We start from the raw sequence: 22,066 nt of genomic DNA on the forward strand, positions 1-22,066 counted from the left end.
CACGGTCTTCCCCTCACAAAATCATGTTGCCTATCACTGATAAACTCATTCTTTTCTAAATATAAATAGATCCTATCTTTCAGTACCCTCTCCAGCAACTTCCCCACCACCAACGTCAGGCTCACTGGTCTGTAGTTACCCGGAATATCCCTACTATCCTTCTTGTACAGGGGGACAAGAAATTAAAGAATTAAAGTTCAGTATCGCGAAATAGCAGATTAGTGATCTCCAGCTGTGGGTTGCCTCCTGTGTGGGACCACATACTTGCTTTTTGCTTTTGGACTCCAAGCTGGAAGATGGAAGTTGGTCATTGATATATCGCTATGGCAACCAGAAAAATATTTAAGATCAAATAGGATTGTCTGGTGCACCCTGCAATTCTACATGATTATACTATTTTATAGAATCCCTACAGTGTGGAAGCAGGGCATTCAGCCCATCAAGTCTCCGAAAAGCATCCCACCCAGATCTACCCTATCCCTGTAACTTCCCATGGCCAATCCACCTAACCTGCACATCTTTGGACTGTGGGAGGATACCAGAGTACCCAGAGGAAACCCACACAGCCACAGGGAGAATGTGCAAACTCCACACAGACAGTTACACAAGGCTAGAATCGAACCCACGTCCCTGGTGCTGTGATACAGCAGTGCTAACCACTGAGCCACCGTGTCACACGTTATACAGCAGTGACATGAATACTTTATGAGAATGGGTACACTAGGAGTTTTTAGTAAAGGAAAATCTGCCTAATGACAGCCTTTGTATTGGTCTGGCTGCAGTTTGTTAGGCCAGTGGGTGCTATGTACTCAGAAGTATCTAGAAACATGTGAACAAGGAGTATCTTTCACCATCTCTCTCTGTGACCGAAAGAGCAAAACAAAAACGAAATTCTAATAGAGGAAAAGATCTAGAGATCCATCTAATGAACTATGCAATGAATGATCAATCAACACTTTGCAGCCAACATCACGTCACCATCACTAAGAAAAAAATTCAAAAAGATTGTGAGAAACTATCTGCCCCATGTTTTGGTCTGGACTTTGAGCAACAGAATTTGTTTCTCCCTGTCTATATTTTTTCATCTGGATAATTTGTGTCAAATCATCTGTACTTTATCTGTCCTATTTGTGAAGGAATGCTCGTCTGATTGGGTTTTTAAGGTCATAGTTTAAGTTGAACTTCATTAAGATCTAATCCTGTTTTGTTTGCCATTTGTTGAATGAGTTTCTTTTGTTAAATAAGTAGATATTTTCCTGTTAATAAGGAAAGCCAGTGTGAATTGATTTTGTCCTGAATAGCAGTGAATCAGGCGAATGAATTATTTTGGTCAGATATTTATGACGGCTTAGGAATTGTCGGGCTCTATTCTAGCACGTTTTTCTCTAGTGGATCAGGACCTGACTCTGATCATCTTCCAACATTCATTCACTTGGAGACTGATGTGTGTGTGTACTTTAAATGAGGAGTTCTGAATAAAACAAGTAGGGGAAATGAGCTACAAGTGAACACAAGTCAAACTTTCCAACATAATTTAAGACAAAGAGAAGATTGAACTTACAGAGCTCGTCGGAGGACATGTTCGAGGAGGATATCTGCTGAGGAAAATACTGTTTAGTAAAACACACAGCGACAGTCCTTAATCCTTCCATAACTTTGCCAGTACGATTCCTTGTCTCACCATTTACTTTCATGATTCCATCAATCTTTGAAAGCTCTTGCCTTGGTTGGAATACAGAAGTCAATGAATTAAAGGAAAGAATCGGACTCTAGAGAAATCTCCCAAGCGCCATATAATTGAGACACTGCAACAACAACAAACAACCCACCACTTGCACTTAAAACACAGCCTTAATTAAACTGCTCCAAAGCACACCACTGCAGCACTATTGTGCATTGTTGAACAGTAACATAGGCAGACGTTAATTGACCAAAGGCTGGTCAAATGTGATAAGCTTTAAAGAGGAGGAAAGCGAGGTTGAGAAGTTTAGCGAGGCACTTGGGGCCTTGGCTGTCTGTGGGAGCTTGCTGTGTGCTGTGATTCCTCTGTTATACCAGAGACCATAATCTCTATTGTGTCCAAAACAGATTCTGAGGACATGAAAGGCTCTATTTAAATGCAATCTTTTTTTAAAAACAAAACAGCCGTAGTGATATCTCCATGGAACTTTAATCTCTTTCCCTGTAAATGGCAATGACACAACCCCTTGGGAAGAGATTAGATCATTCTCCAGGGGGTTTTAAGCTGTAGCATCAAATTCTAGCAATGCCCTTCGCTGCTCAATCATCCCCTCCCACATTCTATGCTCACCACTACAACATTCCTGCAAGCAACACTACATTTCTTTGATGTTTATTTTCATTCAGGCACAAGATATGGACTCCATTGATAACACTGGCATTTGAATCTCTCTCCTCACTGGCCCAACGATGGTATTGCTGAATCTTCTCATGTATTCAGCAGAAATACCTTGATACAACTGAGCGGCCATTTCGGAGAGAACTTGAGTTCTGGTTTGGAATTGAAATCACCCCTGTAGTGCAGAGTGGTCAGAACAGTCAGTTCGCTGCCCTAAAAGGTGATCAAATTAGATTTTTATGACACTGCTGATTCCGGCTTTTAAAACCTAGTGCTTTCTTAAAACTGATATTATGGTGGAGTATACCTGATTATTAGCACAGACCTTGAAAGTAATTTAATGACTGCATCATTATTTGTTTCTGTTTATTTCTGTTGACATCCAGTGAAAGCTGCAGTCAGCACTGGTGAGGAGTCTTCAGCGAGTCCATAAAACAGCCTTCAGAGCCTAAATTGGGAGTGAAATCTGAGTGAATTTCAGCAAATTTGGATTGTGGGTCAACCCACAACGGACTGCAGCAGTTCAAGAAGGCAGCTCACCACCACCTTTTCAAGGGGCAACTAGGGACAGGCAATAAACGCAGGACTCAGCCAGTGACTCCAATGTCCAATGAATGAATAAAAAACACTTGCTCTTTTTGCTTCACCCCCCACACTTCAGTGAGAGACCACAAGGTAAACAATCTCACCAACAAGCAGTGGAGGAAATAAACGGGGAATCTCAATCCCAGAACTTGGAACCTATTGCATTGAAACAAACTGTTCAGCTCAACTAATCTCTGCTGGTATTTATACTCTTCAAAAGCCTACTCCCAGTCCATTCACTTATCTCAGCCTTCCAGGGCATCTTTCTATCCCCATTTCTCTCATGTTCTCATCTGGTTTTCTCAGAGAGGAGTTACCCATGAGAGGAAAGGTGTGTCTGTTAGATTACCCATCCAGTCAGGTGCATTCTTGGAGGTTTCATCACAACCATTCCATTTTCCTGTCCCTCATCAGCACATGGCTCCTTATTGGGTCAATTGGTCAAATGGTCTCTTCTCACACTTCATTTCTTTAGCTTAGTATCTTGCTCCATTCCACAACATCACACTGGACTCATTCCTGTGCTGGAACTGCATCATTGCACACTATCCTGATCAGGGGCACAGATCTCAAGGGAGAGGCATGAATCATTGTCTGCTGAAATGGTAGATCTGTCTAGATTGAGGGCTGGGTATGGATCTGTCTTGCTCAGTGAGGCACATCCATATGATATATAAAGATCATTTGAGAGAATGGATTTTCAAACAGTAGCATTTGGGATTGCTTTTCTGAAGCATTTCTTTAGAAATAACTAGGTCAGATAATCCTTCTGAAATAGTGATCTAATTCAGTATAAGTTAGACAACAGAGAACCCTTGGAGTGTTAATAAAAGATTGTTTTTACTGCTTCTTTTATGACAGTTTGAGTAAACATTAAAGCTATTTGCTTATTTTTGATTAAGACAAGGATTGTTGTTGAAACTGAAAGTTTTTCAGGCAGTTCAGAATAGACCTGAGAAGGTTCAGATAAATATAGTTAGCTAAGCAAATATAATTTCTCTCTGAGAAACAAGTACAGTATATGACAGTTCAGGGAAAACATGGTTATTTTAGTCTAAAAGTTTAGTTTGTGAAACATCCAAACCAAAAGTATTTGGTTAGAAATCTGCAGGCTGAGAAAGTTTAAACTCACAATTGATAGTCCACAGAAACAGAACTGGAGAGAATCAGTGAGGCAAAATTTAAAGATTTTATATGGAGGAGTAATTTCACTAGATTTGAGTCTCTGTAATGGATAGCATCAGAAAACAGCTTGAGACTTTGTTTTTCAGTGTGTATCAAAACCATTCAAACTGCGCTCCAGAATTAGAAAATCTTTTTACTTGACTTTTGTGTAATAATTTTCTATTCCATTGTTAGTAAAAAAAAACTGCAGTGCAGCATAACTATATTTAATTGAATGACTACCACGTTATCTAAAATAAGACCTTTCATTCTAGGATTTGACTTATTCAGCTTGGATCCCAACAAGGAACACATTTTATGGTCGATAAGGAGGGGAGCAAATATTAGGTCTGACTGCGGGGTGAATGATATGGCCATTAAAACAGTAATTGTATGACTTGACTTGTTAATCACCAGGCAGATCCTTCCAACACTTCACACCCATCTCTGAGGCATACTGACACAAAAGCAACAGCAGATTTCATAAATAAGGCAGCCTGAGGTTCTCAGGAAGGGCAGGAAAATGAAGTTGAGAATGCAATGGGAAGGTGATCGTATTAACACTGGACCTATTAATGCAGAGACATAGGTAATATCTGGGGGACCTGCATTCAAATCCTGCCATGGCGATTGCATTGAATTCATATTTCACCAATGAAATTAAAAGTCTAATGAAGACCATCGCTGATATTTGGGGGGGGGGGGGGGCAGAAATCCATCTGGGTCACCAATGTGCTTTAAGAAAGGAATTCAGCCATCCTTACAAGATCTGGCATGCACGTGAATTCAGACCCACAACAATGTGGTGGATCTTATAACTACCCTCTGAGCAATTAGGGATGAATAATAAATGCTGGCCTAGCCAGTCATGTCCACATCAGGTGAATGAATAATAAAAATAAAAATCCTTGAACATATTGTTCTTGGAAACTGTCTTCAATGCATTCTATGAATTCCTCCTCAGGGCTAAGTGCTAATCTGACTATCTCAATCTAACTGAAGATAAAATCACCTATGATTAATGTTGTGCTATTTCGCATGCTCTCATTATCTCCTGATTTATTCTCAGCTTACTGTTAGGGGTTTGTAGAAATCATTATGTTAAAGGTTAATTAAGAGTGCATTATAAATTGCTTACAGATTGAAATTTCTGAGTATGTTCTGACAATTGAGAATGTCAGAGGAAAATGCTGTGGTGGGGGGGGGGGGGGGGGGGCGGGGTTTGGCATGAGTGCTTCTAATTTTTAAGCAAAATATTTTGAAATAACAAATTTGTGACTATATGAACAAAGAATTTCACCACAATGTTGCCAATTCAGAGGTTCCAACAACACATCTCATTTTTGTTAAACAAAAGTAATCATAGAATATGGGCCAAAGGCAGATATATTGAGTTAGGCGCAGATCAGCCACCATCTCTCTGAATGGTGGAACAGGCTCGAAGGGCTGATTGGCCTACTCCTGTTCCGTTGAATAGACCAGCTTTGTTTGATACATTAGTCACATGTAATTCGAGGTATATATTACTGCATTTATGAAGATGTGATCTGAAATCTCGTATTAGTACGGTATGTGAATTTACACCTTTCCATGCTTTTGTTGATGAAACATATTAAGCTGTGTATTCTTTGAGTGTTCTCTTGTTATTACCTTAGGTATAAACCATCAAAATACCACGATCAGATCCCAGTGACTCATATGTTGTTACTTTCAATCTTATTAGTTTCATGTGCAGAGTTCATGTGATACATTCTCATGTTTTCCAGCACCAGAGTCTCAACCCTTTAACACTGACGAAACAGTACCTTCCACAGATCAAAAGAAATCGTCTGAAAAAAATGTGGAACAACTCTTTTGTCGATAAACACACTCTTAATCGTTAAACAAGCTGCTGTGCTTCCAAGACCCTCCATTGTTTCTGCTTTAACTACCTAACGGCGTTGTCACACTGAATTGATGGCCAACGTTTGGATATTTACAGTGCACGCAATGAACACAGCCTTTTAAAACAGCAGTGTCCAAGATGTTAGCCACGTGTGGCTAATTGGGAATCCAGATGTGAGATGGGGGTGGCACGGTGGCTTAGTGGTTAGCACTGTTGCCTCACTGCACCAGGGACCCAAGTTCAAGTCCTGCCTCGGGTAACTCTCTGTGTGGAGTTTGTATGTTCTCCGTGTCTGCGTGGGTTTCCTCCAGGTGCTCTGGTTTCCTCCCACTGTCCAAAGATGTGCAGGTTAGATGAATTGGCCACGCTAAATTGCCCGCAGTGTTAGGTGGATTAGTCAGGGGGGAATGGGTCTGGGTGGGTTGCTCTTCGGAGGGTCAGCGTGGACTTGTTGGGCTGAAGGGCCTGTTTCCGCACTGTAGGGAATCTAATTATTGTATTCCTGATTTGTATTGTTTTTTAAAAAACTCTTTCATTGATCATTTGATCACAATACTCAGATTGCCAAGATATGCGTTTGTGAATTTTAACCTTTGTCAATATTTGTTTGGTAATAGATGAAGGCAGAGAATGCAATTTTTTTAATCAATGTGGCTGCTTTATTTCCCTGGTTACTGGATAACAGTAGGATTACACATCGCAGAATCACAGTACTGTTCCAGTGCAGACGGAGGTTAGTGACCCCTCATGTGTGCACCGCCTCTCTGAATGAGCATTTCACTTTGTAAAAATTCACTCAGGGGATGAGGGCATCCCTGGCTAGGAAAGCATTTACTACTCACCCCTAATTGCCCAGAGGGCAGCCCAGAATACTGCTGTCAGTCTGGAGTCACATACAGGTCAGACCAGGTAAGGATGGCAGATTTCTTTCCCTAAAGAACATCAGTCAACAGGATGTTATTTTTATGATATTTGAGGAAAGTTACATGGTCACTATTAGCATTTAATTTCAGATTTTCATAAAATTCAAATTTCAATATCTACCATGGTGGGATTTGAACTCTTGTTCCCAGAACTTTGGCTTGGGGGTTAGTGAAGATCTACTCTCCTTAATACTTCTTCAGTCTGCGTGTTTGGGTATTTGCAAGTGTGTGTAAGTCTGTGGTTGTTTATGTGTGTGTAAATCTATGTCTGTGTATGTGTGTGCGAGTCTATGTTTGTGTATATGTGTCTATACATGTGCAAGTCTGTGTCTACCTGAATCTGTCAGTACATGTAAATCTGTGTGTTGCTGTATGTGTGTGTAGGTGCATGTACCTGTGTTCACACATACATGGAAACCCACATATATTCTATGTATTGACTACATTGTTGAAAGGACCAATGGAATTCACATTCTCAGCAGATTTTACGTTCTCTAATCAGCAAGGGCCATACAGTCATACTGCACAGAAGAGGCCCTTTGGATCATCGAGTCTATGGGGGCCTATCTGTTCCAATCCCACTTTCCAGCACTTAGCCCATAGCCTTGAGTCTTTATGACGTTTCAAGTATTCACCTGCCACCCTCAAGAATCAGTAGACAATCAGCCCAAGATCCCTGTGTTCCTCTCTCAGCTTTCTAGTGTCCTGCCATTCAGTGAATATTCCCTTGCCTTCTTACTTCTGCCAAATGAATCCTCTCACACTTTTCATCTGCCTCTGATCTGCTCACCAACCCAATCCATCTGTATCTTCCTGTAATCTAAGACCTTCTATTAACTACTCAGCTAATTCGCATATCATCCACAAACCTACTCAACAAGCCCCCTGCACATCCTCCTCTACACCGTCTATTACAAACATGAAGGGATCTTGTACTGAGCCCTGTGGTATGCTACTGCAAACTGGGCTCCAGTCCACACAAACAGCCTTCTAATACCACCCTCTGCCTCTGGTCACTAAGCCAACTTTGGATCCTTCCATCTACCTATTGCACTCTCAACTACCTTCTCCCCAGCTCCACCCTCCTCCCATTTATCTCTCCAACCCCGAGGCTTCCAGCCTCATTCCTGATGAAGGGCTCCTGCCCAAAACGTCGATTTTCCTGCTCCTCGGATGCTGCCTGACCTGCTGTGCTTTTCTAGCACCGCTCTAATCTTGACTCTGATATCACTTTCGCCTAGTTGATTTTAACCTTACGGCGAATCCTCTTGCAAGGATGCCTATCTTGAAGAAGTTCTCCTCCTCTCTTTACAAAGATCTGAGTGAGTCTCTCTCTCACTGCAACCCCAGGTCATCTCCTCTGCCCTGAAGCTCTTCAACCATGTCCTGAAACAGACTCGAAGAACACCTCATCTTCCGCCTCGGCACACTTCAACTCCAGGGCATCAATGCGGACTTCACTAGTTTCCTTATTTCCCCTCCCCCCACCTTACCCCAGTTCCAACCTTCCAGCTCAGCACCATCCTCATGACCTGTCCCAACTATCAATCTTCTTTCCCACCTATCCACTCCACCCTCCTCTCTGACCTATCACCTTTATCCACAACTCCATCCACCTACTGTACTCCTAGCTACCTGCTCCTCAGCCCCACCCCCTGCCATTTATCTCTCCACACCAGAGGCTCCCAGCCTCATTCCTGATGAAGGGCTCCTGCCTGAAGCGTCGATTTTCCTGCTCCTCCAATGCTGCCTGACCTGCTGTGCTTTTCCAGCACCACTCTAATCTCGACTTTGATTTCCAGCATCTGCAGTCCTCACTTTCGCCTTTGGATCCATCTTGACAAGTTACCCTAGATCTTGATGTTAGAAAACTTCATAAAACTTCCTGCACAATTTTACAATAAAATGTGTTTGGCAAGATGGCCTAGTGGTATTATTATCACTGAACTATTAATCCAGACACCCAGGTAACATATCTGGGTTCAAACCTAGCCACACAGATGGTAGAATTTGAATTCAATTTATTTTCAAAAATCTGGAATTTGATAACCATGAATCCATTGTCCATTGTTGGGACAAACCCATCTGCTTCACTTTAGGGAAGGAAACTGCTATCCTTAACTGGTCTGGACTTCAGACCCACAGCAATGTAGTTGACTCATACCTGCCCTCTGGGCAATTAGGGACAGGCAATAAATGCTCTCCTATCCTACCAGCCACAGCTTTTGCACAGCTTTGATCTGCCCCTAATGCATCCTTGGTTGGATTTACTTCAGCAAATGGAACTATAGACCAGTGAGCCGGATGTCGGTGGTGGGCAAGTTGTTGGAGGGAAGCCCGAGGGACAGGATATACATGTATTTGGAAAGGCAAGGACTGATTAGGGATAGTCAACATGGCTTTGTGCGAGGGAAATCATGTCTCACAAACTTGATTGAGTTTTTTGAAGAAGTAACAAAGAAGATTGATGAGGGCAGAGCAGTAGATGTGATCTATATGGACTTCAGTAAGGCGTTCGACAAGGTTCCCCATGGGAGACTGATTAGCAAGGTTAGACCTCACGGAATACAGCAAGAACTAGCCATTTGGATAAGAACTGGCTCAAAGGTAGAAGACAGAGGGTGGTAGTGGAGGATTGTTTTTTAGATTGGAGGCCTGTGACCAGTGGAGTGCTACAAGGATCGGTGCTGGGTCCTCTATGTTTTGTCATTTACATAAATGATTTGGATGGGAGCATAAGAGGTACAGGTAGTAAGTTTGCAGATGTCACCAAAATTGGAGGTGTAGTGGACAGCAAAGAGGGTTACCTCAGATTACAACAGGATCTGGACCAGATGGGCCAATGGGCTGAGAAATGGCAGTTTAATTCAGATAAATGCGAGGTGGGAGGTCATGTTATGGCTGTACAGGACATCGGTTAGGCCACTGTTGGAATATTGCGTGTAATTCTGGTCTCCTTCATATCAGAAAGATGTTGTGAAACTTGAAAGGCTTCAGAAAAGATTTACAAGGATGTTGCCAGGGTTGGAGGATTTGAGCTATAGGGAGAGGCTGAACAGGCTGGGGCTGTTTTCCCTGGAGCGTCGGAGGCTGAGGGGTGACCTTATAGAGGTTTACAAAATTATGAGGGGCATGGATAGGATAAATAGACAAAGTCTTTTCCCTGGGATCGGGGAGTCCAGAACTAGAGGGGCATAGGTTTAGGGTAAGAGGGGAAAGATATAAAAGAGACCTAAGGGGCAACTTTTTCACGCAGAGGGTGGTACGTGTATGGAATGAGCTGCCAGAAGAAGTGGTGGAGGCTGGTACAATTGCAACATTTAAGAGGCATTTGGATGGGTATATGAATGGGAAGTGTTTGGAGGGATATGGGCCGGGTGCTGGCAGGTGGGACTAGATTGAGTTGAGATATCTGGTCGGCATGGGCGGGTTGGACCGAAGGGTCTGTTTCCATGCTGTACATCTCTACGACTCTATGCCACATAAATGAACGTTGTTGCAATATGGTGACAGTGACTGTATGTCCAAAATGGAAGCATCGATTGGAAAATACTTTTGGCTTTTGTCAGCATTGCTCAGTAAATAACAGACTGGGAGATTCTGAGTCTGTACAATGAAGTATATTTACAAAATAAATCTCTCAATTTCTATAGTATCATTCACAGCCTCAGAACATTGTTACATCTCAGGAAATTCAGTCAATGCTGTAAAATAGGAAATGTTGCTGACAACATGCTCACAATTTTCCACATACAACAATGAGATGGATGGCCAGTTTTGGATGACTCAGACATTGGGAAAATTATATGCGTTATTTTTGAGGATGAGCTTTAACGTCCATCTGAGGGTGTAGGCATGCATTTGTTTAACACCTCACCTTATATTAAACAAGAATGCATCACCCTCTGAACCAAAGTGATATATTGCTGCAAAACAAGAAAGTCCATTAAAACTTTCTGCCTTACACTCATCAGGACAGATACAAGAACATCAAATTTCAAACTGAGCAACAATTTACTCTCTATGAGAAAAGTGTGCTGATTGGTAGATAAGCTAAGATATTTCTATCGAGAATGTACCAGGGAATTGTTGCTGATATGCTTCTGAGAACAGGGTCCTACCTATATACATGTGTAACTTCAAACGAGTGTCAGTGAGTCACAATGACTAGAAATCTTAAATTAATTATTAGTGAAATCCTTAGCACATTTGGGATTGTTCAGCAAGTACTGTCCAACTGTGCAGTCACATCTAATGAGTTGTTATAAGTTTTGTAAGCGGCGCCTGGTTGGTTATGGTCAGTATGCTACCTGCTACAAACAGGCCGAAAGTGTGGATTTATACAATTCACAATGAGATATTAAGTCAGAAGACCTATGCATCCAGCATTGCACCAGCACAGAAATTCATACCTCTTCATTCTCATTTGTAAGACTGGAATAACATCCCTTTACCTTGACTGCACCATCTTGTACATGGAGACTATCACTTGTATTGCTAGTGCATAGTGGGTGTTCAAATATTTCAAAGAAAACCTTTTCTTATGCAGTATAAATTGTTATTATAAATTGTTGAAGTTTGGTATTCTTGCAGCTGTGCTGATGAGTGCAACCGAAAAAGCTTTGACAATATTGTCTTGATTTTCAGAATTAAGTGTTGTCTGTGGTCAGTTTGCACGTGCAAGTTTTCTTTTGTTGAATTGGCCGTAAAACTGAGATTTTAGAAACTGACTCTAGAGAATTATCTAATATATATAGGATCATAGGATCATGGAATCCCGACAGAGTGTAGGCAGGTCATTTGGCCCATCAACTTCACATGACCCTCTGAAGAGCATCCCACCCACACCCACCCCTCCAGCTTATCCCTGTAACCCTGCATTTCCCATAGTTAACCCACCTAACCCACACAGCACTGAACACTATGGACAATTTAGCATTACACAGGGAGAATGTGGAAACTCCACACAGACAGCTGGTCAGAGCTTGTGACTACATTGTGACTGTTGACACAGAAAAAGCAAATGAGGTAAATCTTGATCAGCAACAGGGAAAGTTGGAAGAGAAGCAGGAACCAAACACCGAGACAGCAGGAATTAAGTTCAAAACAAGCAGGATGTACTCATGAGGATGCTTCTAACTGACCGCTGACCTATCAGTCACTTACTCCTCAGTCACTCTGGCCCTGCTTACATCTTGGTGGTCAACTTTATTCTTCAATTTGTGTTAGAAACTCAAAACTGAATTGAAAGTCTTCATCCTGCACTAAATTTAATTCACTCATTCATTTCACACAGTTGTGTTAAAGCATCCAACAGGAAAGTTTTCACCCAAATGGCGAGGATTCCATATGGTTAAAACCAACACCAGCTTCTGAGAGTCCATGCGCATGGGAATTGCAAGCATTTCATTGTCTCAAGGGGTCTTTTGTGGAGAGTAATCATGACCCTCCCTCTGGGCTTGAGGTTCAAGTCCCAGCTGCTCCAGAGGTATGTCAAAACATATTTGAACAGCAGATTCAAAATATTCATTTTTCTGACATAAAACCTTGGTCAAAGTGATCAGAAACCCCTGCAAATGGGTGTAAAATAATTGAGTTTCCACGTATAGCAAGACCCTAATAAATCTAGGGACCATGAGAGCTTTTTTGCCAGGGTTTAGTGTTTGTGTGACTGAGGAGGCAACAACATAGCCAAGTGCCTGATCTGAAGACCAGGAAATGGCAAAAGAGAGGGAAACAACAACTTGTGCTGACTTCACCCTCTGGTATGTTGGATGTTGCAATGTTATGTACAGAGCGAGGTGGGAGTGAAGAAAGCAGAGAGAGGAAATTATTTTTTCACAAAAGAGATCAGAATTACCACAGACTCTCCACGTATAAATAGAGGCCGACTTGGTGTTGGGATACCAGCCTCTGTGGAGTTATTTCAGTGGCGATGAGAGAAAAGCACACTCCTGAAGAAATTCACTCGTAACAGTCATCTTCAAATTAAGATAAGCACTTCTGTTATTATGCTATTATTTGGGAAACTTGACTCATTCGATCCTGCTGTCAAAGACTGAGCCCAGTTTGTTGAAAGAATGTATTATTTTTTCTGGGCAAATGACATTGGGGCAAATGAAAAGCAACAAGTAATTCTCCTGACAGCCTGTGGACCCATAGCTTTTTTGGTTTTAAGGAGCCTGACTTTTCCTAAGACACCTGACACTAAAACCTTTTGAAGGTAGGTGGATTTCGTTAAGGAATATTATTACCCCCGAGCCTCCTCTCATTCTGAGACACTATCAATTTACTCGGCAAACGAAGAAACAAGGGAATCCGTATCAGGATTTTTGATGAGGTTAAGATGATTGGCAGAGGCATGTGACTTTGATTTAACCCTTAACGAGATGCTGAGAGACTGTTTGGTAAACGGGTTAATGATGTAATCATTGAGCCTACTAGCTGAAGCCCAGGCAGACTTCAAACAGACACTACAGCTGGCTTTATCATTGAAAACTATGGCAAGTAGAGCATGTGAGTTGTAGGGTATTCCGATGGAAGTGGAGACTCTCGCCAGGCCGACCGAGCTTGGGGAACACCGCTTAAGTGAAGGCGGTTGCACAGCCTCACTGAGGACATAATCTGAACAGAGGGACTCTCGGTCACCTCACAGTAAAACCCCAAAACAAAGCCAAGCCTCAACCAAACGGTTAATATCTTCTTCACGATCTCGACTGGCAAGTCATTGTAGTTGCTGTCGGTATGCGGACTCGAGACAGCAAAGGAGTCCTCCCAGACCTGAACTGAATAAGATAACTCACACATGGGTATCCAGGAGAGTGCGCATTCTGGAAAGTCCACCTACATCTGGTTTGGAACAGTTAAATTGTTTAGCAACATCCAAATCAGAACCAATCAAAATAAACATCTGGTTAAATGGTCACCTGGTTTTAATGGAGATCGATTCTGCTGCAGACAATTCAGTGATTGCTGAACCAGTCCTTTACAAACTCGTTCTGGATTCCAACCCTTATGCTTGCACAAGACCAGAGCTAGACTAAGAACTGAAACCTTTACAGATTAACGATACAGCTCTGGTTCCAGTCTGTTATGAGAAGCAGCTGGTTCACTTCCCACTGATTGAAGTAAAAGGCTCAGGCCCAAGCCTGATGAGGTGAAGTTGATGAGGTTGAGAAATATTCCCTTCGATTGACTCAACATTTTTTGATTAGAAAGTGGCTACCCGAGTGAAGTCCTAATTAAATACCCGGGAGGTTTTTCAGGAAGGTCTAGGGACTACCAAAGGAGGCATGGCCACTTTAAATGTTGACCAGGAAGCAATTCCATGTTTCTTCAAGATTTGCCCAATGCCATTTGCCTTAAGGGCAAAAGTAGAGACTGAAATCAGGAGGCTGGCAAATGAAGGAATCCTGGATTTCCACATCTAGGAAGGGGAGTGTGTTGTTGTTCTCTTCCGTTCTGGTGAAGTTTATGCCAGTAAGGATGTTGTTAATGATATTGTAGGTTTCCTCTAATTTGTTCCATTTCATTATGACAAAGGTGTTACCCACATAGCGGACCCAAAGTTCGGGTCGGATCATGGGGAGGGCTGTTTGTTCTAGTCTCTGCATAACTACTTCTGCCATGAATCCTGATACTGGTGATCCCATGGTGATCCCGTTGATTTGTTTGTAGGTCTTGTCATTGAAGGTGAAGTGGGGAGTGAGGCACAAGTCTGATAGCATGAGGATGCTGTTCTTGCTGATGGAGTTGATGCTGTCTGGTGTTTGTGTCTTTGGTTCATTTCATAGTGAGGTCAGTGTTTCTTTGGCCAGAGTGATATTAAGGTACACAAACCAGGGCCCCCCCCTCAGACCCATCGTCTCACTTCCTGGCCCACTGACATACAGACTGGCAAAGGAGCTTCACTGTAAACAGAAGCACCTGGTAGAAGACTCATGCCCCTCCATGCACTCCATCCAAGAATTCCTGAACATCATCAAAGATGCCAAGATAGAAGAGGACAAAGTAATTGTCTCCTATTCACATCAAAGAAACACCAACCTCACTACTAGATGAAATGTTGACTCTCCTGCCCCTCGGATGCTGCCTGACCTGCTGTGCTTTTCCAGCACCACACTCTCGACTCTGATCACCAGCATCTGCAGTCCTCACTTTCTCCACAGTGGAATGAACAGCCAGTGGAGAGCTGCAGACCAGCGTCTACAGGAAAACAACACATACAGACCAGATACTCAACTACAGTAGCAATCATCCCAACACCCACAAATGGAACTGCATCAGGACATTATTTAAATGGGCCACAACACACTACAGCACCCAGGAACTACGAGCAGCAGAAGAAAAATACCTTTACAGTGCATTCAAGAAGAAAGGGTACCCAATAAACTCATCCAAGGCCTGCTCCCTGGATACTGCCTGACCTGCTGTGCTTTTCCAGCACCACTCTAATCTTGACTCTAATCTCCAGCATCTGTAGTACCCACTTCCATCCAATTAACACAGTCCGCCAATTCTTAACCAACAAACCCAAATAAGAACACACAACACACCCATTGACTCTAGCCACACCACCATACATCAGAGACATCTTGGAGATGTCTACCAGACTACTCCGACCTCTTGACATTATGGTAACCTTCCAACACACAAACAGCTCCTGGTGAACCTAAAGGACCTGTACCAACAACTGACAAATCGAATGCCATTTATAAAATAGCCTGCAAGGACTGCAACAAACACTACATTGAACAGACAGACAGGAAACTAGCCATCAGGATACATTAGCAACAACTAGTCACCAAAAGACATGGAGCAGCTATCACTCGTATTGTTATACACAGACGAAGAAGGACACCACTTTGACTGGGACAATACATCCCTCCCAGCACAGGCTAAACAGAGACACACACGGCAATTCCTAGAGGCCTGGCAATCAAACTCATCAACAAACACATCGATTTGGACCCCAATAACCAACCTCAGAGAAAAAGAACCGGAAATGATATCACCCACCCTAATAGACCAAGAGACATAAATAGCAAGCAAGACAGAACACCAGTGCTTCAACGGAGGCTCACTGATGATGTTTCCTAACATGGTGATGAAATATCTGAGAACAAATCTACCAGCTCAGTGAGAAAACTTACAACCTGATACTTCGGAAACGGAGATGGACACAGTGGATATCGCTGCCTCGATGTCTTTGCCGGCTGAAGAGGAGAATGAATTTCTTCTGAGATGATCTGGGCACAAGGTGAGCTGCTGTACGTTACATGCCACCTGTGTCCGGGGCAGAGTTGGAAGAACCTGGCCCGGTGCTAAACCCCCCTCCCCCCCCAGGAGCAGCTAGAAAAAAAGAACCAGCCTATATCCTCGGACTCAGAGGCGGAGGGAGGTAGTGATTGTAATGAGGTCAGGCAACTGGACCTCATAGAATATGTATTCCCTGATTGGGGTTTTATCCTGATCCAATCAGGGAGCCCTGGCTGACAGACCTAAACGGAGTGTCAGAGGGTGTGTTCACTCTGAGGGAGCTGGATCGGTGTCAAGGACTCTGCACGTATAAATAAAGGGTGACTTGGTGACAGGATCCCAGCCTCCGTGGGGTTATTTCAGGAATGGCGTATTGTAGCTCTGAATCTCCTGCTGAATGAGGTTGAGATAACTGTGTTAAAGTAGCTGAGCGCTGCCTGTCAGCTCTACAGTTGGCTATGTCACATTTCACAAGGCACCCAGGGTACATGAATAGGAAGGGTTTGGTGGGATATGGGCCAAATGTTGGCAAATGGTACCGGGTCAGATTAGGATGTCCGGTCAGCGTGGACGAGATGGAGCGAAGGGTCTGTTTCCGTGCTATCTGACTTTATAACAATTATATAATAAGCCCCAATCCGAAACCCGTCTACACTCCTTTATGACCATTCATAAAATTCTGGTGAACAGAAGAGGTCGAACTGGAGCCGCAATTGTATCTGCAAAAACATTGGCCAGGGAGAGAGAGAGAGAGAGAGCAAGGTCTAGGAGTTGTAGATTACTTTCCAAAATAAACAGACTCTAAGATTGACTCCTCACCCCAGAACATGTATAGGGTCTCTCGATATAAGCCACACACAAGAGTAAAAGGAAGAATTCACCAAATTGCAAATTCCCTCGATGTGATGTTATTGAAATTGGCAGTACAAAGAAATCAGGAATGAGGAAAGTGGTCAGGCACCATCCAAGGAGCAGGAGAATCGACGTTTCGGGCATGTGCCCTTCAAAGCAGGGACAGTGTAATGATAGCATCTAATTATTCATAAATAGAATAAACGCACTCCGATGCAAATGATAGCCGCAATGAAAACCATTAATATTCTCCCTGCCTCCCAGAGTGATGCAAACAGCGAATTTAAATAATTTACTTTTCATTGGATATCCGGGCGGGGAGAGGAGACAGAAGGAAGACTGCGGAAAGAGAGAGAGAGAGAGAGAAGTTCAGAAACTCCAGCTCTGGGTCAGGAGTTGCAGTTTTGCATTGTCAGAGAACATGCTGCCGAGAGGGGAACTCACCCGCATCGCATCGCCCCCCTCCCCGCCCCTCATTCACACCTCCTCCGAACGGCCTCTCTCTCCGCTCCTCACTGCTCCCCGAGGGTCCCTCCGTCCCTTCCCGTACAACAGGCAGGCCAACTCGACCAGATCCTGGGGGCGGGATTCACAAAGGAAGTTCACAATTCTTCACAAATGGAACCTACCAGTCACTGAGAGCTGCAGGGGGCCCGGGGACGTGGGAAGGGGGAAGGAGGAGAGGAGGGGCGATACTACTGTTGTAACTCATACACACAATACCCACTAACACACAGACTGCTGAATAACACATGTACGTTCTTCACTGACAGACAGAAGACTGAATAACACACATACACATGCAATACTCACTAACACAGACTGTTGAATAACACATATACATTCTTCACTGACATACAGAAGACTGAATAACACATATAGTCTAGATCAGTGGTGCTGGAAGAGCACAGCAATTCAGGCAGCATCCGAGGACGCGATTTTCCTGCTCCTCGGATGCTGCCTGAATTGCTGTGCTCTTCCAGCACCACTGATCCAGAATCTGGTTTCCAGCATCTGCAGTCATTGTTTTTACCACATATAGTCTAGACTAGAGTGGTGCTGGAAAAGCACAGCAGTTCAGGCAGCATCCGAGGAGCAGGAAAATCGACGTTTCGGGCAAAAGCCCTTCATCAGGAATAGAGGCAGATTGCCCGCGGAGTGGAGAGATATATGAGAGGGGGGTGGGAGTGGGGAGAAAGTAGCATAGAGTACAATAGGTGAATGGGCGTGGGGATGGAGGGGATAGGTCAGAGAGGAGGGTGAGGGAAGGTAGCAAAGAGTACAATTGGTGAATGGGGGTGGGACAAAGGTGATAGGTCAGAGGGGAGGGTGGAGTGGATAGGTGGAAAGGAAGATAGGCAGGTAGGACAGGTCATGGGGACAATTGGAAGGTTGGAGCTGGGGTGAGGTGGGGGAAGGGGAAATAAGGAAACTGGTGAAATCCACATTGATGCCATGGAGTTGAAGTGTTCCGAGGCAGAAGATGAGGTGTTTTTCCTCCAGGCGTCGGGTGGTGAGGGAGCGATGGTGGAGGGGGCCCAGAACCTGCATGTCCTTGGCAGAGTGGGAGGGAGAGTTGAAATGTTGGGCCACAGGGCGGTGTGGTTGATTGGTGCGGGTGTCCCGGAGATGTTTCCTAAAGCGCTCTGCTAAGAGGCGTCCAGTCTCCCCAATGTAGAGGAGACCACATCGGGAGCAACGGATACAATAAATGATATTGATGGATGTGCAGGTGAAACTTTGACGAATGTGGAAGGCTCCTTTGGTGCCTTGGATGGAGGTGAGGGGGGAGGTGTGGGCACAGGTATTGCAATTCCTGCGGTGGCAGGGGAGGGTGCCAGGATGGGAGGGTGGGTTGTTGGGGTGCGTGGACCTGACCAGGTAGTCACGGAGGGAACGGTCTTTGCGGAAATGGGTGGAGAGGGAAAAATATCCCTTGTGGTGGGGTCCGTTTGGAGGTGGCGGAAATGTCATCGGATGATGTGGTTTATGTGAAGGTTGGTAGGGTGGAAGGTGAGCACCAGGGGCGTTCTGTGCTTGTTACGGTTGGAGGGGTGGGGTTTGAGGGTGGAGGTGCGGGATGTGGACGAGATGCGTTGGAGGGCATCTTTAACCAAGTGGGAAAGGAAATTGTGATCTCTAAAGAAAGAGGCCATCTGGTGTGTTCTGTGGTGGAACTGGTCCTCCTGGGAGCAGATACGGCAGAGGTGGAGGAATTGGGAATACAGGATAGCATTTTTGCAGGAGGGAGGGTGGGAAAAGGTGGAATCCAGGTAGCTGTGGGAGTCGGTGGGTTTGTGAAAAATGTCAGTGTCAAGTCGGTCATCATTAATGGAGATGGACAGGTCCAGAAAGTGGAGGGAGGTGTCAGAGATGGTCCAGGTAAATTTAAGGTCAGGGTGGAATGTGTTGGTGAAGTTGATGAATTGCTCAATCTCCTCACGGGAGCACGAGGTGGCACCAATGCAGTCATCAATGTAGCGGAGGAAGAGGTGGGGAGTGGTGCTGGTGTAATTACAGAAGATGGACTGTTCTATGTAGCCAACAAAGAGACAGGCATAGCTGGGGCCCATTTGGGTGCCCATGGCTACCCCTTTGGTCTGGAGAAAGTGGGAGAATTTGAAGGAGAAATTGTTAAGGGTGAGGACCAGTTCAGCCAAACACTGTTGAATACAATCTTCACTGACATACAGAAGACTAAATAACACACATACACATACTATACTCACTAACACAGAGACTGCTGAATAACACACACACACACAATCTTCACTGACATACAGAAGGCTGAATAACACACACACACACACAATACTCACTAACACACAGACTGTGGAGCAACCAACACACAATACTCACTAACACAGACTACTGACCCTGGTCAGATGTTGGTCACGTGGTTATATTTTTAGATAAAGAATTCTGAGTTTATAATTCATATTGTACACTGGCAATTTAAGAATTTGAAATCAATGTCAAAAAATCTTGAAGTGAAAAGCTGGTAATAGTACACATTGCCTTGAAGCTGTCAAATTGACGTGGTGTCAATTAAACTATTAATCAGGAATTTGGGAAGTCAATTCACTGATGATCCATTTTCCATTATAACACCATTTGGAAATCTACCTCAGTGATGTTGCCTTATCAAGAATACAGACAACAACGTCAAACAAATCAGCCAGGTTTTAGTCCCAGCTTGGGGAGTGATCAACATTATTTATAATAATGAGGGAAGAACATTGGAGCTTAAACCCTCATGCCAACTTTGATCGCTGCCGATTGTATTATCTTGAGGATTCTTGATTGCATCTCATCTGGTCCATGTGCCTATTAATATTTCATGCTTTTTAAACTCATTAATTGATTATAATTTTACCAGTCAATTTAGATCTTGAGTTTGATCACAGACTTAATTTGCGTAAAATCAAATTAATGTATTTTCGCTTTCCGGATCCTTTTAAATGTCCTACCTTACACCAAGCCACACGTCTCTCACTTGTGTCTCTGCGGATATTCATTTTCTCCCAATCTATTTCTAAAGCTCTCGGCAAAGATATTAACATGTTCAATGGGGGTTTTCCTTTCCAACTTGCATTTAGAGTCACAGAGTCATTGAGATGTTCAGAGCAGAAACAGATCCTTCGGTCCAACGTGTCCATGCTGACCAGTTATCCTAAATTAATCTAGTCCTATTTGCCAGCACTTAGCCCATATCCCTCTAAACCCTTCCTAGTCATTTACTCATCCAGATGCCTTTTAAATGCTGTAATTGTACCAGCCTCCACCACTTCCTCTGGCAGCTCATTCCAAACACGTACCACCTTCTGCGTGAAAAAGTTGCCCCTTAGTTCTCTTTTACATCTTTCTCCTCTCACCCTAAACCTTTGCCCTCTAGTTCTGGACTCCCCCAACCCAGGGAAAAGACCTTGTCTATTTACCCCATCCGTTTACTCATTCATCCTTCTCAGCTAGCTAGACCTGGAATTCCAGCCTCTTTTATATCCTCATTTCCTTTTTTCCATTTCTGGTGTAGCCCCCAATTCCCTCTTGGTGACTGCATACTTAGTTATGGAATTCCTTTTTCAATCTCACCACATCTCCTCCTTTAAAACTCAGTTATACAATTATAGAATTATATAGTACAGAGAAGTCCCTTTGGCTTATCAAGTTTGTACTGTCAAAAATATTACCTGTACTAGTTCCCCTTCCCGAACTAGGCCAATAGCCTTGAATGTTATGACAGTTCAAATGTTCATCCAAGGGTGTGAGGTTACCCACCTCAACTACCCTCCAGGCAGTGCACACTACAACCTCCCCTTACACTACCCTCTGGATGAAAATGGTTTTTCTCAAAGCACTTCAAACTTCCTACCTTTCACTTTAAAAATATGCCCCCTCCTTGACCCTTTGACTAAGTGGAACAGCTGCTTTCTGCCCATCCTTTGTCCAGGCCCCCCCATAATCTCATAAACTTCTATTAGATTCTTCTCCAACCTTCTCCACTCCAAAAAAAAACCTGTGTTTATCCTGCCTCCCTTCATTGCTGAATGCCCCATTCCAAGCAACATTCTTTTTGATCTTCTCCACACCCCCTCACATCCTTCCTATTGACATTACCAAGCTCTAGGTTACGTAGGGGAATTTCAGTGCAGTCACCCAATCCAGATGAGAGAGCGGTGATCCGGATATGGCTTCTGTAATGGATGATGACATTCCAGACGTTGCGGTTTTTCTTCTGGACTCGATCCTGGAGATTGAACATGCTATAAGCAGTGAGTATAGAGGGGTGAGTATTTCAACCAATGACTGGATCACTGATTGAGTGACTTTACTCTGGAAGGTGCTGAATATTGTGACCGTTAATGTGCCTGCATCTGTCCAGGAAACAAGTGATCATTCTCTCACAGTCTAACATCGATCTTGGTAGTCGATGGAATGGCAGTCAGGAGTTGAATTGTTTGATATCACACCCAACACCTGAACTGCTTTTGATGATGTAGCTGGATCTGCTTTTCATCAGTGATGACAGTCAGGCTTATC

At 43.6% G+C, this 22,066-nt stretch overlaps 1 protein-coding gene across 4 annotated transcripts in view; it reads right to left on the reverse strand.

Annotated features, from left to right (window-relative positions):
- The window catches only part of LOC122552582 (zinc finger protein PLAG1-like), a 33,656-nt gene extending 16,072 nt beyond the window's left edge, over positions 1 to 17,584 (reverse strand). The window contains exons 1-2 of one of the 4 annotated variants that reach the window (XM_043695299.2): positions 17,510 to 17,584; positions 1,562 to 1,595 (exon numbers count right to left, since the gene is read on the reverse strand). In XM_043695299.2, the coding sequence (XP_043551234.2) occupies positions 1,562 to 1,580 (19 nt within the window). In that variant the 5' untranslated portion in view covers positions 1,581 to 1,595; positions 17,510 to 17,584. Of the gene's footprint in view, positions 1 to 1,561; positions 3,725 to 17,470 lie in introns of those variants that run through there. The other 3 variants (XM_087991058.1, XM_043695298.2, XM_087991057.1) reach the window with 3 other exon arrangements.
- Between the last annotated feature and the right edge of the window lie 4,482 nt (positions 17,585 to 22,066).

The sequence above is a fragment of the Chiloscyllium plagiosum genome, unplaced genomic scaffold (assembly GCF_037043375.1).
Source record: "Chiloscyllium plagiosum isolate Xiang-an unplaced genomic scaffold, Cpla_swu_hap1 HiC_scaffold_10, whole genome shotgun sequence".
NCBI classification, from domain to species: domain Eukaryota; kingdom Metazoa; phylum Chordata; class Chondrichthyes; order Orectolobiformes; family Hemiscylliidae; genus Chiloscyllium; species Chiloscyllium plagiosum.